At 35.3% G+C, this 18,637-nt stretch overlaps 1 protein-coding gene across 8 annotated transcripts in view; it reads left to right on the top strand.

The window, feature by feature from the left end:
• The window catches only part of RBPJ (recombination signal binding protein for immunoglobulin kappa J region), a 312,323-nt gene extending 294,274 nt beyond the window's left edge, over positions 1–18,049 (top strand). For all 8 annotated transcript variants that reach the window (XM_077136540.1, XM_077136543.1, XM_077136539.1 and 5 more), the window contains 6 exons: positions 238–375; positions 7,326–7,438; positions 11,310–11,450; positions 12,528–12,683; positions 13,064–13,167; positions 13,341–18,049. In XM_077136540.1, the coding sequence (XP_076992655.1) occupies positions 238–375; positions 7,326–7,438; positions 11,310–11,450; positions 12,528–12,683; positions 13,064–13,167; positions 13,341–13,656 (968 nt within the window). In that variant the 3' untranslated portion in view covers positions 13,657–18,049. The remainder of the gene's footprint in view (positions 1–237; positions 376–7,325; positions 7,439–11,309; positions 11,451–12,527; positions 12,684–13,063; positions 13,168–13,340) is intronic.
• The last annotated feature ends 588 nt before the right edge of the window (positions 18,050–18,637 follow it).

The following is an 18,637-nucleotide window of genomic DNA, read 5'->3' on the forward strand; positions in this document are numbered from 1 at the left end:
CATAATTTTATATCCTTAAATTGACATGGAATGCTACCTTGACTTTTTTGTTTGTTTTTCATTGTTGATACTCTTGGATGGTTAAAAATGTGCTATCAGAATTCATTAATCTGCTAAATTATTAAGAGAGTAATCATAACTTGTCAAGTTAAAGTCCCTTCTTGCTCTCCTCTCCATAAAAAGAAAAAAAAGAACAAAAGCAAAAGCACATAACTAGGAGCTTCTTTTTCTTTGCAGTGTGCATTGCATCAGGAACAAAGGTGGCTCTGTTTAATCGACTTAGATCCCAGACAGTTAGTACCAGATACTTGCATGTAGAAGGAGGTAATTTCCATGCCAGTTCCCAGCAGTGGGGAGCATTTTACATCCATCTCTGTGAGTATAAAAATGTGCATTAAATGTTTTTAGTGTGAAACTGTTAAATTCCTTTTGATGGTGACATTGATGTATAAAGTTTTTTTCCTTAAATCAATTTTAGTCATATACCATACAGCCCATCCAATATGAACAATCAGTGACTCAGTTTTGTCACAGAGTTGTGCTTTCACCACCACAGTCAATTTTAGAACATTTTAATTGCTCAAAAAATAAAAACCTCAGGCCCTCTATACCCTCCTACTACTGACACTTAACATTGATCTGGTACCTTTGTTATAATCGATGGAAGACTATTACAATATTACTTCTAATTATAGTCCGTAGTTTACATTAGGTATTTTCCCCATATACCATCCTGTTATTAACATCTTATAATAGTGACATAATTATTCTAGTTCATGGGAAAACATTCTTATATTTGTACTATTAACCACATTCGTTATCCACAAGAGGGTTCACTGTGTTAAACAGTCCCATGTTTCATCCTCTGGTTTTCCTTCTAGTGACATCCACTACTCTAAATTTCCCCCTTTCAACCACAAACACACAATTCAGTGCTTTTAATTACAGGTGTGACAATGTGCTACCATTACCTCTATCCACTTCGAAATATTTACAATCAACCTTATTAAAAATCTTGCACAAGTTAAGTATCAGCTTCTCTACTTTTATTCTATCTATTTCCTCATAACCTCTATTCTAGATTATGAGTTTGCTCATTATATTTAGTTCATATTAGTGAGATTGTATCATCTTTGTCCTTTTGTGTCTGGTTTATTTCACTCAACTTTATGTCCTCAAGGTTCATCCATGTTCTCACATGCGTCAGGACTTCATTTCTTCCTAGAGCTGAATAATATTCCATCATATGTGTATATCACATTTTATTTATGCATTCATCAGCAGGTGGACACTTGGGTTGTTTCACTCTTTTAGTACCTGTGAATAATGCAGCTATGAACATCGGTGTGCAAATATCTGTTTGCATTCCTGCTTTCAGTTCTTCTGAGTATACACCTAGTAGCAGATTGCCGAGTCATATGGCAGTTCTATATCCAGCTTCCTGAGGAACTGCCACACTGTCTTTCGCAGTGGCTGTACCATTTTGCATTCCCACCAGCAGTGAATGAGTGTTCCATTTCTCCGCATTGTCTCCAACACTTGTAGTTTTCTGTTTTTTTCTTTTTAAATAGTGGCCATTTTAGGTGTGAAATGATATCTCATTGTCGTTTTGATTTGCATTTCCCTAATAGCTAGTGATATTGAGTATCATTTCATGTGCTTTTTAGCCATTTGTATTTCCTCTTTGGAGACATGTCTATTCAAGTCTTTTGCCCATTTTTAAATTGGGTTGTTTGCCTTTTTATCAGTGAGTTGTAGGATCTTTTTATATATCCTGAATATTAGCCCCTTATCAGATATGAGGCTCCCAAAAATTTCCACCCATTGATTAAGCTGCCTTTTTACCCTCTTAACAAAGTCCTCTGAAGGAGAAAAGTATTCAGTTTTGAGCAGATCCCATTTATCTATTTTTTCATTTGTTGCTTATGATTTGGGTGAAAGTATAAGAAAACCATTGCTACCACAAGCTCTTGAAGCAGCTCCCATACATTTTCTTATAGGAGTTTTATGACCCTGGCTCTTACATTTAGGTATTTGATCCACTTTGAGTTAGTTTTTGTATAGGGTGTGAAATAGGGGTCCTCCATTACTTTGAATATGGATATTTGTTGAAGAAATTGTTCTGTCCCAGTTGAGTGGACTTTGCAATCCTTTCAAAAATCAGTTGACCATAAATGTGTGGGTCTGTTTCTAAATTCTCAATTCGGTTCCATTGATTAAAATGCCTTACCTTTATGCCAGTACCATGCTGTGATGACCACTGTATCTTTGTAATATGCTTTAAAGTCAGGAAGTCTGAGTCCTCCCACTTCATTCTTTTTCAAGATGTTTTTAGCAATTTGGGATCCCTTACCCTTCTAAATAAATTTGATAATTGGCTTTTCCATTTCTTTAAAGTAGATCTTTGGCATTTCAATTAAGATTGTGTTGATTGTGTAAATCAGTTTGGATAGAATTGACATCTTAATGATATTTAGTCTTCTGGTCCATGAACATGGAATGTCCTTCCTTTTATGTAGATCTTCTTTTATTTCTTTTTGCAATGTTTTGAAGCTTTGTGAATATAGATCCTTTACAAATGTGGTTAAATTTATTCTTGGATATCTAATTCTTTTAGAAAATGGAATATTTTTCTTTGATTTCCTCCTCAGATTGCTCCTTACTAGTATGTTGAAACACTGCTTTATCATTTTGAGGAAATTTTCTTCTATTCCTATCTTTTGAGGTGTTTTTATCAAGAAAGGATTCTGGATTTTGTCAAGTGCCTTTTCAGTATGATCATGTGGTTTTCCCCGTTCGATTTGTTAATGTGGTATATTACATTAATTGATTTTCTTGTGTGGAATCATCCTTGCATACCTGGGATAAATTCCACTTGATCATGGTATATAATTCTTTTAATGTGCTGTTGGATTAGATTTGCACATATTTTGTTGAGGATTTTTACATCTACATTCATTAAATAAATTGGTATATAATTTTCTTATAGTATCTTTATTTGGCTTTGAAATTAGGGTGATGAAGCTAACATACACTGAATTAAGTAGTGTTCCCTCCTCTTCAGTTTTTTTTCTTAAAGAATTTGAGCAGAATTGGTACAACTTATTCTTGGAATGATTGGTAGAATTCACCTGTGAAGCCATCTGGTCCTGGACTTTTCTTTCTTGTGAAGTTTTTGATGAGTGAGTCAATCTCTTTACCTGTGCTTGGTTTGTTGATACCTTCCATTTCTTCTAGAGTCTTGTGTTTCTAGGAAATTGCCTATTTCATCCAGGTTGCTTGATTTCTTGGAATACAATTGCTCATAATATCCTCTTAGGATTTTTTTTGTTTCTTTGGAGTCAGTAGTAATGTCCCCCCTCTCATTTCTGATTTTATTTATTTGTATCTCTTTTTTTTCCTTTATCACTCTAGCTAAGGGTTGTTAATTTCATTGAACTTCTCAAGGAACCAACTTCTGATTTTGCTTGTTTTTTCTTTTTTTTTTTAGGGTTGGCAAGTACTTTTTTTAGAATTTATTTATTAATTAAAAAAATAAAGAAACAAAATAAAACAACATACATAATCAGTAATTCACAATATCATCACTTAGTTGCATATTCATCATTTCTTAGAACATTTGCATCAATTTAGAAAAAGAAATAAAACGATAACAGAGAAAAAAAGTTATACATACCATACCCCTTACTCCTTCCTTTCATTGATCACTAGCATTTAAACTAAATTTATTTTAGCATTTATTCCCCCTATTATTTATTTTTATTCCATATGTTCCACTCCTTTGTTGACAAGGTAGATAAAAGGAGCATCAGACACAAGGTTTTCACAATCACACAGTCACATTGTGACAGCTATTTCATTATTCAATCATCCTCAAGAAACATGGCTACTGGAACACAGCTCTACATTTTCAGGCAGTTCCCTCCAGCCTCTCCATTACATCTTGAATAACAAGATGATATCTTTTTGATGCATAAGAGTAACCTCCAGGATAACCTCTCAACTCTGTTTGGAATCTGTCAGCCATTGACACTTTGTCTCATTTCCCTCTTCCCCCTTTTGGTCGAGAAGGTTTTTTCAATCCCTTGATGCTAAGTCTCAGCTCATTCTAGGGTTTTTCTCAATCCCTTGATGCTGAGTCTCTGCTCATTCCAAGATCTCTGTCCCACGTTGCCACGAAGGTCCACACCCCTGGGAATCGTGTCCCACGTAGAGAGGGGAAGGGTGGTGAGACTGCTCGTCATGTTGGCTGGAGAGAGGGGCCACATCTGAGCAACAGAAGAGGCTCTCTTGGGGGTGACTCTTCGGCCTAAATTTTAAGTAGACTTGACCTATCCTTTGTGGGGTTAAGTTTCATATGAACAAACCCCAAGACTGGGGGCTCTGCCTATAGCTTTGGTTGTCCACACTGTGAGAATATCAAGAATTCAACTTGGGGAAGTTGAATTTCTCCCCATTCTCACCACTCCCCAAAGGGGGCTTTGCAGATACTTTTCCACTCACTGATCGAATCACTCTGGGATTCATCGGGGCATCACTCTGGACAAACCAGAAGTGATTTTGCTTGTTTTTTAAATTTTCTTTTTCATTTATTTCTGCTTTGATGTTTATGAATTTTCCTTCTGCTAGCTTTGGTATTAGTTTGCTATGGTTTTTTTGTTTTTGTTTTTCCCATTCCTTCAGGTATATAGTTAGGTCTTTGACTTTTAGCTCTTTCTTCTTAATTATAAACATTTAGGGCTCTAAATTTCCCCCTCAGCACTGCCTTTGCTACATCCTATAATTTTGATATGTTGTCTTCTTGGTTTCATTTTCTTGAGATATCTACTGATTTTTCTTGGACTTTCTTCTTTGACCCACTAACTGTTAAAGAGTGTTATTGTTTAACCTCCATATTTTTGTGAGTTTTCTAGCTCTCAGCCTGTTGTTGATTTCCAGCTTCCTTCCATTATGATCAGAGAAAATGTTTTGCACAATTTCATTCTTTTTAAAATTTATTGAGACCTGTTATGTGGCTAAACATGGGGTCTATCCTTGAGAGAATGATTTATGTGCACTTGAGAAGAAGGTATATTCTCCTGTTTAGGGGTAAGATATTCTGTGTATTTTAGGTCTAGTTCCTTTATGATATTATTCAAGTTCTCTGTTTTCTTATTGATCCTCTGTCAGTATGTTCTATATATTGATAGCAGTTGTGTATTGAAGTCTCCAACCATTATTGTTGAGATGTTATTACTCCCTTAAGTTTTGGCAGTGTTTGCCTCATGCATTTTTGTATATCCTGATCGGTTGCATAAATATTTATGATTATTTCTTTTTCTTGATGGATTGCTCTTTTTGTTAATATAGCACATCCTTCTTTGTCCTTTATAATGTTTTTGCGGTTAAAGTCTTTGATATCAGTATAGCTACCCCAGCTCTTTTTTTGGTTTCTATTTGCATGGAATATCTTTTTTGCCCTTTCACTTTAAAACTATTTGTATTCTTGGGTCTAAGATGAGTCTCTTGTAGACAGCATATAGATGGATTGTATATTTTTTATCCATTCTGCCAAAATGTGTCATTTGATTGGGAAGCTTAATCTATTAACATTCATTGTTACTACTGTAAAGACTGTACTTCAACCATTTTATCCTTTGGCTGTTATCTGTCCTAGCTTGTTTTTCTTTCTTTTTACCCTTTTAGTTACCCTTACTGATAATCTTCATTTCTACCCTTTCCTCCAAGCTGTTCCCTCCTGTCTTTTCTTTTCAGTCTGGAGCACTCCGTTTAGTATTTCTTATAGGGCAGTTCTCTTATTAATGAAGTCTCTCAGCTTCTCTTTACCTGTGAATATTTTAAACTCTCCCTCCATTTTGAATTATAGTTTTGCTGGATAAAGAATTCTTTGTTGACAGTATTTCCTCTTTCAATATCTTAAATATATCGTACCAGCAGCCTTCTTACCTCCATGGTTTCTGATGAGAAATTGGCATTAGTGTTATTGAGTGTCCCTTGCATGTGATGAATCACTTTGCTCTTGCTGTTTACAGAATTTTCTCTTTATCATGACAGTTTACTTCTCTTGTCCAACTAGGACAGGAGTGCTTGTGTTTGTATGCTTTGTGCTGTCATTCAGTTCTCTGAGACATTGCTCAAATGTCTCCATTCTTTTCTCTATCTGTTCTTCCGTCTGTGGGATTTCCCGTGTCTTGTCTTTCGGGTTGCTGATCCGTTCTTCTGACTGTTCACATCTGCTGTTGTAAGCCTTCAGTGTGTTTTTAATCTCATCTGTGCCTTTCATTCCCATATGTTCTGTTTTATTTATTTGCATTCTTTCAAATTCTTCTTTAACCTCACCCAGTGTCTTAATATCCTTTATGTCTTTAGCTGTATTTTCCTTCATCTTGTTTAATTGGTTTAGGAAATTTGTTTGAACTTCTTTCATTTGTTTTCCAAATTCTGTATCTCCTCTGACATTTTAATTGTTCCCTTGAGTGGGCCATATCTTCCTGTTTCTTGATATGACTTGTAATTGCTGATAACTGGATATCTGATGATCTTGATGAGATTATTATAAAGGTCAGTTTCTAGCTTGTCTTGTTTTTGTTGTTGATCATGTTGTTTAAAGGCTCCTCTCTGACCCTTGGTTTATCAGTAATTCCCAACCAAGGCAGGACCAGGGACTCATGCTTGGGTGTAGACCAGTTCCAAAGGGTCCTGGAGAAAGGGTCAGGAAAGACACCAGAAAGTTTTTTTCTCCCGGATTACCCTGCAGATGTCACTCTTTTTCCTGTTCCTCACAACTAAGAAGGCAGAATATTTTTAACCTTTTGGCCGGCAGCACCTGTCTGGGATGGGCTAAAGCAGCAGGACCCAGTGGTATAAATTTGCCAGCTAATAACTGACTCTACTGGTCTGTGTCCCCATCTGTTCTTGAAGAGGAGGGCTTCCACAGCCCTCCCGGTTCAAAGCAACCCACGGTTCAAAGCAACCCACCAGATAAAGACTGGGCCAACCCGAAGCTGCTTGCCTCGAGGTGGGGGTTGGGCGCTGGGAGCCTTGGTCATGCAAATTACTGTTTTTCACTACAGTTTTCTCAGTTTCTTAGTCCACTCTTCCCCGGATATTGTGCATCACTCTCCTGGTATCCAGAGCCCCAGAACAGTTTCTTTTGGAGAGTTTCTTCCTGTTTACTAGCTATTTTTGGGGAAAGGAGTGAGCCTTGCAACTTACTATTCCATATTCCGTCATCTTCCCAGAAGCCCCTGTGTTAATTTTGTTATATTTCTAAGCAGGTAATGAATTCTAGAAGAAAATTTAATCTCTTTTTCTACCCACTGCAGTGGATGATGATGAATCAGAAGGAGAAGAATTCACAGTGCGTGATGGCTACATCCATTATGGGCAAACGGTCAAACTTGTGTGTTCAGTTACTGGCATGGCACTCCCAAGATTGGTATGGCTCTGGTTTTGCTCTAGTGATTTGTGTAAAAAAATCAATTTTTACAGCAGGAAAACCACGATATGCAAATGTAAAAGTAGGTCTCAATTTCATGCTTTAATTCTAAAAAGTATTAGTCTGTAATCATTCCTATTTATAATTGATACATACTTATACCCCACATTATTTCTTAAATGTTTTAAAGCAGTTAACCAAATTTTATGAATTTATTTTTAATGACTTCCTGTTATACTATTTCTAATAAATTGGTGTTACCATATTTCCTCTTTGATTGTATATCCGAACATGCTTGATAGAGGCCACTTTAAATTACATTTTGATTTCCTTTCTTAAGTAAAGCAGATTTATTGTGTTCATTTTTTGTGGTACCTGCTGTATCCTAGTGTCCAAAAGTATAAAAATTCTCATTTCTTTTAAAATACAAGTGTAATTTTTTTTAGCTTACTCTCCCAGAAGAGGATAGATTTATTAAAAATTGAATAAAATTAGTAATCCAAAAAGAAAAAAGGGTAGACCAACAGAAAGAAAGAAGAAAACAACACACACAGACCAAATCAGCATTTACTTGAATTCTTCTCTTCTCATTTATATATATTACTCTATTCTAAGGATGTTGTTTATTTGCTTTGTCATTAAATGCTTGTACTATGGAACCACAGTTTGTGCTTCTGATCAGATTCACTCATATTTAAACAAGCTGACAGCAACAGCTTACATATGGACAATTTAGAAGACAGGCCCAATTCTTAAAGTAGTGTTTTTGCATACGGATTCATGTGAAGTTCCAGTGGTCTGCCTTGTTTGAAATTCATCTTTTGCTTGATGTTTTCGCACCCCAAATTATGTGACTCTGATTGTTTCTAATAATGTTAAAATACAAAATTAACCTGGAGAATGCAATAGAGAAACGTTGTAGTGCAGTCATTAATATCCTGATAAATATGTCTTTCTGCTGCTTCCACAATTGAAGGATTCTCATTAGTTTTCTCCAGGTCATAGACATTGAATGGTCTATGCTTCTTCCTATCCCCCTTAACCTACACTTATATAGTGTTCAACAAAAGCATATTTTTGAGAACAGACATTCTAAAGCTTTTTTATGCTTTTAAGAAAGATAAAGACCATTATCCTGATATGTGAAAATTGCTCATAGAAGTTTATAGTAGTGGAAGCAGGGACACAGGCCATTGGGCTTTTGTTGTTAATTTAGTCCAGAGTTGATGGTGTCTTAGAAGATTATGGTAGTCATAAGGTGATGAGAAGTGACTAAATTTGTTTGAAGGTAGAATTGACAGGATATGCTGAGGACTAGATGGTTAAGTATGAAGGAAAGCAAGGAGTCAAGATAAAGGTTTTTGAATTGAGTGAATGGTGGCACTTTTTATTGACCTATGAATAAAGGATCATGTTTAGGGGGAAGGGCAGAATCTAAAATTCTGATATGTTAAGCTTGAGATACCTATTAGACCTCTTAAATGGAGATATTACAGATATAAATATGGATGTTGTCAACTTCTAAATATGTAGAGTATAGAGAAAGGGGAAGAAGTCTAGGACTCAGCTCTGGGGTTTTTTTTTTTGAAGGTGTAAAACAATTTTTATTCACAGAAAGCATGACCATATCTGTAGAAAATCCTGTGCAATCTACAAAAAAACTACTAGAGTCGATACATGAGCTTAAAAAAGTTACAGAATATAAGAGCAGTACGTGAATAAAATATGTTACTATATCCTAGCAACAGACAATTAGAAATTGAATTTTTTTCTAATTAATTTTTTAACTTTTTAAAAAAATATAACAACAAAGTCACAAACCTTAACTATGATCATTCTATTCTACATATATACTCAGTAATTCACAATATCATCATATAGTTGTGTATTTATCGTCATGATCATTTCTAGAACATTTGCATAAATTCAGAAAAAGAAATAAAAAGACAACAGAAAAAAATTCATAATACCATACCCCTTACCCCTCCCTTTCATTGATCACTAGCATTTCAATCTACTAAATTTATTTTAACATTTGTTCCCCTTATTATTTATTTATTTTTAATCCATGTGTTTTACTCATCTGTCCATACTGTAGATAAAGGGAGCATCAGACACAAGGTTTTCACAATCATACAGTCACATTGCAAAAGCTATATCATTATACAATCATCTTCAAGAAACATGGCTACTGGAACACAGCTTTACAATTTTCAGGCAGTTCCCTCCAGCCTTTCCATTACATCTTGACTAACAAGGTGATATCTAATTAATGAGTAAGAATAACCTCCAGGATAACCTCTCAACTCTGTTTGGAATTAGCCATTGACACTTTATTTTGTCTCATTTTGCTCTTCCCCCTTTCAGTCAAGAAGCTTTCTCAGTCCCTTGATATTGAGTCCAGCTCATTCTAGGATTTCTGTCCCACATTGCCAGGAAGGTCCACGCCCCTGGGAGTCATGTCCCACGTAGAAGGGGGAGGGCAGTGAGTTTGCTTGTTGTGTTGGCTAGAGGAAGAGACCACATCTAACCAACAAAAGAGGTTCTCTTGGGAGTGACTCAGTCCTAATTTTAAGTAGGCTTGATCTGTCCTTTGTGGGAATAAATTTCATGTGAACAACCCCCAAGATTGGGGGCTCAGCCTGTTGCTTCGGTTGTCCTTACTGCTTATGAGAATATCAAGATCTGGGGTATTTTTAATTTATGGATTAGTAAGAGCAGGAAGGGGAGAATGTCTATGTCAGAGGCTTCAGAAGTCCCATCGGATTCAGCTCTCTGGAGGTCTTTGGTGACCTTGACAAGAGCAGTTGCAGTGAAGTCTTAGAGACAGATCTGGGGAGGTTTCAGGAAATTGGAAGGTGAGGAAGATAAGAAAAGGAGTATAGATACTCTTTTATCTATTTATTTAATAAGTATAGAGAGCAGAGACACAGGGTAGGTAGGAAGAGGGAGGAACATATAGTGAAGGAAGAATCTTTCTTTAGTTTTGATTTTAAATTGAGAGAATTTTAGCGTATTTGTATGCTATTAGGAGTGATCCTAGTACAAAGAAAAAAAATGAGTAAGAGAGGTTTTACTGTATCAATTCTTGCTCTTTATAACCATCATCAAATACATAGTGATTACTTTCTATGTGTAAAGTATCATTTAAGGTTTTATAGCATTATCTTTTAGATACCTATTTTGTGTGTGTAGATGAATTTATTTGGGTTATAAGATTGGAGGGTATAATGGAAAGAGATCATCAGGCTGGGCAGGCAGCCAGCTCTGGGTTCATATTCTGGTCCCTCCCCTGTGAACCATGATTTTGGACAATTTACCTGACCTTTCTTAACCCGTTTTCCTTATTTGCAAAATGATAGCCTTAGTTTGTTAGTTTGTTTTAATATGTAAGTATTTGGATAATGAACACAAAGTGTCTGCACTGCCTACTATACCCAGGTAGGTTTCTAGAGATGGTAAATATGCTACCAATTTTCCCTTTGATATTGGAATATTTGTCATTGTATATTATCTTAAAGATCATCTGAACCTTGCTATTCAAAATATGGTCAGACCTGCAGCATCAACATACTGGATGTTCATTCAAGTTTGGAAAAGCACTGATCTAGAAAACAAGTGTCTCCCTGCCCTATATATTTTTTAAATGTTGATGGAAGAAGGTACAGTTTCCACATTCTAACATACTTGTAATCTAAAAAATTTTCTTTGTACCTTGCCTTACTCTTCATGTTTTGCATACATAAGTAGATGACAAATGAATGTCATGGATTATTGTATAGCATTTACATTCTGTACTCTTGATAGTGTTAAAAATGAAAAGTCTTTCCATGTGTGGATGACTTTTTGCTTTTTCATTGTTGAAATATAGATAATTAGGAAAGTTGATAAGCAGACTGCATTACTGGATGCAGATGATCCTGTGTCACAACTCCATAAATGTGCATTTTACCTTAAGGATACAGAAAGAATGTATTTGTGCCTTTCTCAAGAAAGAATAATCCAGTTTCAGGTGAGTTTTAAAATTACTGGTGAAATCTGAAATGTACAAACTCTTAGGGTAGCAGTGTAAAGAAGCATGAAACTTTCATTTGATGTTAGTTGTTTCCAAATACATGAAGCTATATGTTCAGATATTTATCTCAGGTCCAAGGATCATTAACACACAAGATCCTCAGTCAAAGGGTGACATACACCCTACCCAAAGAGAAACTCGTAACAATGGAAATATTCTCAAAAAAACTGTTAACTAGTTCTGAGGTTCTTAATCTGGAGAGCAAAGAGCCCATCCCTCAGAATACTCAGAAATAAATTTGGGGTGTTCAGTGAATCCTTTGAAATTGTAAACATTGTACACAGACACATTGTGCATTTTTCAGGGGATGATTCTGATTTATATTAGTAAATAGGGATGATGACATTTCAAAAACTATTTTTAACCATTTACTCAGAAGATTTTCATGAAGACACTTAAGAATGGGCAAATGAATCAATAGGATAGTTACAATTTCATTAAAAACTCATTTGTAAACATCTGGAGACATATTCCAGAGAGGGAGCACCACACACACAGTCATTCTCAGCCCAGCACTGATGGGCATCCAGGATCTCTGGATTAGATATTTGAAGGTAGGGGATTGCCAGTTCAGATCTTGTTTCTCTCCTGCTAAAAGTACCTAAGCTTCCAGCTATTCTCGAAGCATGCCAGACTCCCATTCTCTTTCTTCCTTAGGGGCCCTAAAGAGTTGTAAATATCTATTTATGTCACAGATACAAATCTGTGTCAAGAAATTGTGTGGGTACTAGCATTCTTAATAGTTATTCTGAAAGGTGTTATTAATTATTTACTGTGAAATCAATGAAATAGCTTGTGTTATAATAAAAACTGCTCTCTGCTATTTTCATATTAATATTGTTTGAATGTATTTAGTGATTGGCAAAGCACCACGCTTTGGGAAGTTTCTGTAAATTTTTACTGAATTCTTCCCTTATCACCTTCAGTCTGTGAGCGTTACTTTGCTTAAATTAAAATTTTCTTCTTCTGCAATGTATATAAAACTCGGCTTCTTAAACATTCTTTCTTCATAAGGCCACTCCATGCCCAAAAGAACCAAATAAAGAGATGATAAATGATGGCGCTTCTTGGACAATCATTAGTACAGATAAGGCAGAATATACATTTTATGAGGGAATGGGTCCTGTCCTTGCCCCCGTCACACCTGTGCCTGTCGTAGAAAGTCTTCAGGTGAGACCACTTAAGAACAAGTTGGATTTCTTTGCAATTGCTTGGCTATGACTTCTGGCATAATTATATTACACAATGATTTTTAGTTTTTCTCCAAGGCCTTGTGATTGGAGAATTTCGTTATGCATCATTTGTTGATTAAAAAAACAAAACAAAAAATAGGAGGAATGTGCTTTTATAGGCACAAAAATATTTACATTTAAATTAACTTGGTTAATTTTATCTTGAAATATTTAGCTTTGTCTTTGCAAACATGCCATTTAAAAGAATTATTTAATTATCTTTTTTTGCATATATAGTTGTTTGAGAAACTAATTTGTATACCTTAAAGAGAAATGAAAATTTTTCTCAATGTTATTCTGATTTTCTGTGAATTGCAGTTGAATGGCGGTGGGGATGTAGCAATGCTTGAACTTACGGGACAGAATTTCACTCCAAATTTACGAGTGTGGTTTGGGGATGTAGAAGCTGAAACTATGTACAGGTACTTGACAAAACTTTTTACATCATCCTGAATTTTGAGGGCTTTGGGTACAGGAGATTTCTTGGTTATTCCAACATTGATTGTAATATATTAAGTTACCTTGTTTTAAATCTCTTTTCTAAAATTTGCCTTGCTTTTAAAGTGCTTTTAAGTTATTTATTTTTCCTCCGTAGATGTGGAGAGAGTATGCTATGTGTTGTCCCAGACATTTCTGCATTCCGAGAAGGTTGGAGATGGGTCCGGCAGCCAGTCCAGGTTCCAGTAACTTTGGTTCGTAATGATGGAATCATTTATTCCACCAGTCTTACTTTTACCTACACACCAGAACCAGGACCACGGCCACACTGCAGTGCAGCCGGAGCAATCCTTCGAGCCAATTCAAGCCAAGTATCCCCAAATGAATCAAACACAAACAGCGAGGGAAGTTACACAAATGTCAGCACAAATTCAACCAGTGTCACATCATCTACAGCAACAGTGGTGTCCTAACTACCGTCTTTTTTGCTAGGACTTAAACTGACTTGAGTGATGCAAAAAATTGACAAGAAAAAAAAAAAGGAAAAGAAAAAGATGAGCAGTCTTTTGTGGTTTCGTGGGAAAACTTTTCATGCCAGGTGAATACTATTCAAAAAACCCCTAAGTGCTGATTTCAAATGCAGAAGCCACAGTAAAAAACAAACAAACAACATCAAACCAAAAAGAGAAAAAGAAAAGCATCAAAATGTAAAAACTCTATTGGAAATCGATTTTTCAGCTGTTTTTTTTTGTGTGTGTGTGTTTGGTTTTTGTTTGGTTTTGTTTTAATGGGCAAGAAATAGAAATGTGGCTGGAATAAAAAAGTTAAGCATACTAGAAGATACAAACCTAATATAGTTTTATGGACCAAGGAACTTGTATAAGCTTTAGTAAAAGGTACATTTTCACCATGCCTTTTTTATATTACAGTTTATAGTAACACCTTTTGTTACCAAATAGGTTGTTCCTTCCCCTAGTCTCCTCTACCCCAAGCAAACTTTGAGCTTTTGCTCTAAAGTACATTTAGGTTCCAAGCCTGACCAGCTTGTTTAATCAAATTACCAGACTCTTCCAGGGTTATTTTGGTCTAAGGCTTGAACCATTTTTTGTTGTTATTTTTATTTTCATTTTTTTAAAAGCTGAAGTCTTAGAACATTTCATAATTTGAAATTGTTTTTTGATTTTAGCAAGTCAAATCTTGTAAAGGTCTACATATTTTTTTTTAAGATTATATGAAGTCTGTGCAAAAGCTTTAAAAAAAATGCCTCTGCCTTGCCTGCAATACATGCAATGTACGTTAACTAAGTCTCTATTCTCAGTCACTGTTGTTAGTTATTTCTGTTTTCCTTTTTAAAAAAAAAATGTATTTATAGTGGTAATTCAAGAGGTTCTAACATTTACATGAGATTAAATGTGGCCATTTAGTTATTAATGAATTAATGGCACAGTACATGTTGTTATTTGAAGGGTTTGTTCCACTTTCCCCATACGTAAATGCATCTATGTATTTCGGGATTTGTTCAGGTTTTGTCCCTCACCTAATCTTGTACATAACTTGTATTATGTGTAAGTTAAACATTTTATTTTCAACTTGGAATGTTCCCCGTGATTTCATTCAGCAGGATGTTTTCTGCCTTGCTGGCATATGATAAAATATCATGAGAAATATTTGCTACCAGTAGGTAGATGGTGGCCCTATTGTATAATGAGGAAAATCTCAGCAAAAGCATGTTTTTATTATCTTTACTTTTTTTTTGTAGCCTAGGCCAGAACATCATTGTAATCTTAAAACATATTAGATCAACTAAAATAGCTGGAAGACAGTACTTTAGAAACAGATAGTTGTAAGATTATAAAAATACAGATGTAACTTATCTTTTTCTCCCCCTACTTTTTTTTTTCTTCTCTCCCCAGTACTGAGCATCTCCAGTCCTATGCTCTCAGAATGTCCCCCCACTTAGAAAACATTTCCTTTCCATTCAGTTAAGATACGGTTGCATTCAAGGTTGTGTGTTGGCCTTGCATGCTGCTCTGACCAATTTTACATTGTTTCCATTCCTGCACTTTGATTATGCCTTTGTTCAGTTTCTTAGAAATTGCAGCAGACTCATTGGACTACATTTAGGACAAGAATCCTATGAGTAATTTTATAGAACTCAGCCCTGGTAATAGTAATACAGTCATCTTTCTTAGAGTAAAAGCTACCTCTAAATTGTGGTAGGCTTTTACTGTTCCATAAATAAGGAGCCATGCGTACCTTATGAATGCAAATCCATAATTTTCTGCAGTGTTTACATACAGAACATTGTCTTTCTGGTATCCTGGGCTATTTTGATAAAGTTTCCATTAATAGACTTTTTAAAAATCATTGTTTATAGCATCTTTGTTCCCCCCAGCTTTGCTTTCCCCCTTCACCACTCACTGTTTTGCTCAGACTTTGCCACTGTAAATACAATTCCTAACATCTTTAAATGGCTTTTCCCTCCTTTTTCAGGGGGAAATTCATTTGTAAAACATGTTCTATGGTTAAATCAGTTACTGTGGTTTTCTTACTTGCAAGCCTTCTTAAATCACCCACAGGTTGCATTATACTATATATAAAGCCTTCTCTTTTCTAATCTGCTCCGGTCACTAACTTCTCTCTTGTTAATTAATCCTGCCTCACACCTTAAATCTGTTTCAGTGACCTAGAGCAGAACTCACTGTGGCCTTATCTTTCTTTGTTTTAACTGTTTACTGGCTTTTACTTGCAATCCTGCTTATTTCTGGGTAGTATTTATTCTTCTCTCTGTGGAGTCATTAAACAGTGTCTTTTTTATTCAGAGCTTGGAAGTGTTTTCAGTGCTACTTTACTTTTAATGGGCCACAAGTTTCCCCCACTTTCCAGGTTTGCTATTTAATTAAGAAAGTATATTAAATCAACCCATAACAGATGAGTTTTTTTTGAGAACAATCCCTATCCAGCTCTGCAGCTTAAAATAATTTTTCAAGTTCATGGCTTTATTAAAATGAGCTTTTTGGTTCTTTGTTTCTTTTAGTAAGATAATTCAAGTATTGGACTGTAAAGGCTCTTCCTGATTTTTTCAAGGTTTCAAGGATGTAACATACAGACATTTTCCACACCTATTTTATGCCATTCTACATACCCCAAACTAAAGAGTGAAATGATGTGTCTGTGGTAGCTTATTGTTTTGTATGTTTACCTTATCAGTTCTTTTGTTAGCTACTTTAAAAAAAAATCTTTTTCATGGATTTGCAAATCATTTCAGCATATACTTAACTGGAGCCTTGCTCTCCAGTTGTAATAGAACATGCCTCCTCCCTCATGATGGCGTTATTAGAGATACTGGCCATGTAACATCATAAACACTCTTCTTAGAATGATGAATGCTTCAGTTAAAGTGTAGTATGTTATAGTTTTTTGTTTCTTTGTTTTTTTTAAAAAAATACTGCGTTAGAAGTGCATCTTATACTCTTCACGATTCTATGCAGTTCCTAAAAAGTATGCATAGAAGCTGAGCCTGTGATCATCAAGTTTTTATTAGTTCCATTGAATTTATCACATCCATTGGGAATACATGCTAAAGGCAAATGTAGAATGCCTTTTATATTTTAAATGATTTCAGAGTTGAACACTAGTGTAATATTTAACCTGCTGCTGACTTTTCTTAAACTGTGGCAACTAAAGGCATCCTCATATATATTAATTAGTGAAATATTTGTACTGCACAGACTTATTTGTGATAATAACTGGTTAGTTGTTTTTCTGTTTAAAACGAAACTGATACCATCTGTGCCCTCAACAGGGAATTTTCCAGTGCAGTTTTTGAGAAGAACTAAACCATTCGTGTTAACCAGATAATCCACAAGTAGATTCCTTTTTGAAATAGATGCTATTTTGCAGTTATTAACCAAGTTACTTACTTTTTATTTAGAAGCAGCTATGCTTCTGATGAGTTCTGAACAAATGTGGGTAATTTTCTGTGCCAGACTTTTTACTTTGTTTTCAAGCACTGTAATGTGGGCTGGATGGTTAGAAACAATAATATATTAGGGTCTCTATTTAACTCTTTCAGGACTGAACTGTATCTCCTTTTATTAATTTTTCCCTGTGTTGTGATACATGTTTGCCAGCATTCAGTACTGTGTTGGTCCAGATGTAGGTTTATATGCTCATTTTTAGCTTATTTCTCGTACCTTGCAGCATGCTCTCCGCATTCAGTCCTTAAGGGGTTTATTTTACATACTGTGCGCCTGTAAGGTTTATTAGCAATAAGATAGAAATTTGAGCAAGTTTATACCATAATTTTGTAGGAAAAAACGAATCTGCTCAGTTCCGTATTTCATCCATGAAAAACCTGCAATATGGGCAGTTTCAAGGAATAAATAAAACCATTGTAAAAAGTCTTGTTGAATGTGCCTGATGCATGTATTATGGTCTTTGATTTCAGAATACTTCATAAAGACAAAAATTAAATTTCATATTACAGTTTGTGTATTTACAACCTTACCTCGTCATCTATTTGAAATCAGAGTGATCGCTGTGCTAATTTCCTTTTCAATGCTTTTAACTAGGAAGTGCTTTCAAGAGAGAGATGGTGGCTGACTTCCACGTGAATGGAGAAATGAGCTTTGTCACACTCAAGGAGCCTGTCTCCCAATTCAGAATCAGTTAAAGCTGATCTGAACAAAATTGGAGAGTATTATTTAGCAACAGCTTGCTTTTCCAATAAAAAGTTCTCCTTTGGTCTTGTTTACAAAAGAACATATAATGGTTTGTGCTTTGAGGGGAGGTGTCTTAGAGGGAAAGAGAGCATTCTTGGTTAAATATAGAAACAGAAAGTAAAGTGGGGGATGGTATCTGTGTTTTTTTTAAAAATCATACCAAGATCAGTTCCCCTTCCCCCACCAAAAGAAAGAACAAAGTAAATTTATCAGGACTTTGATAAAGATATCTTGCTGTAAAAATATTGATTTTTACAATAAGAATATTGATTGGTAAATAAGAAACCAAAAATTTCGTGGGTATTTGAATTATGAAGCCTCTAAAGCCGAAATTGATAGTAGGTCTACTCGACTTAGAATTTTGAAGGGAAGTGTAAGCTTGTACCCCTTACAGTAAACAATACATAATCATTTTCTGAGGTCTGTCTTATCAAAGACATTAAATACATTGTCTTTTATCATTGAACCCCTATATGGTTGCCAGGTACAAAGATGCAAAAGTCAACCTACATTAGTTTCTAAATGTAATGATGTGAATAATCACAGAGGAAAGCCGTGCATACACAAAATCTAGAAAGATACACTAAGAAGGAAACCCTAAAAATTGTTTAGTGCCAGAAAACAATTATAGAGAGTACAAATGGGGTGAATCATCTTAAGGTCATCTTGGGGTTAGAGCCTAAAGCATAAGAGGAAGAGACAGAACTGAAAGCTGCAGGCCCTGTAAGCA

Source organism: Tamandua tetradactyla, chromosome 19 (assembly GCF_023851605.1).
Source record: "Tamandua tetradactyla isolate mTamTet1 chromosome 19, mTamTet1.pri, whole genome shotgun sequence".
Taxonomy (NCBI): Eukaryota; Metazoa; Chordata; class Mammalia; order Pilosa; family Myrmecophagidae; genus Tamandua; species Tamandua tetradactyla.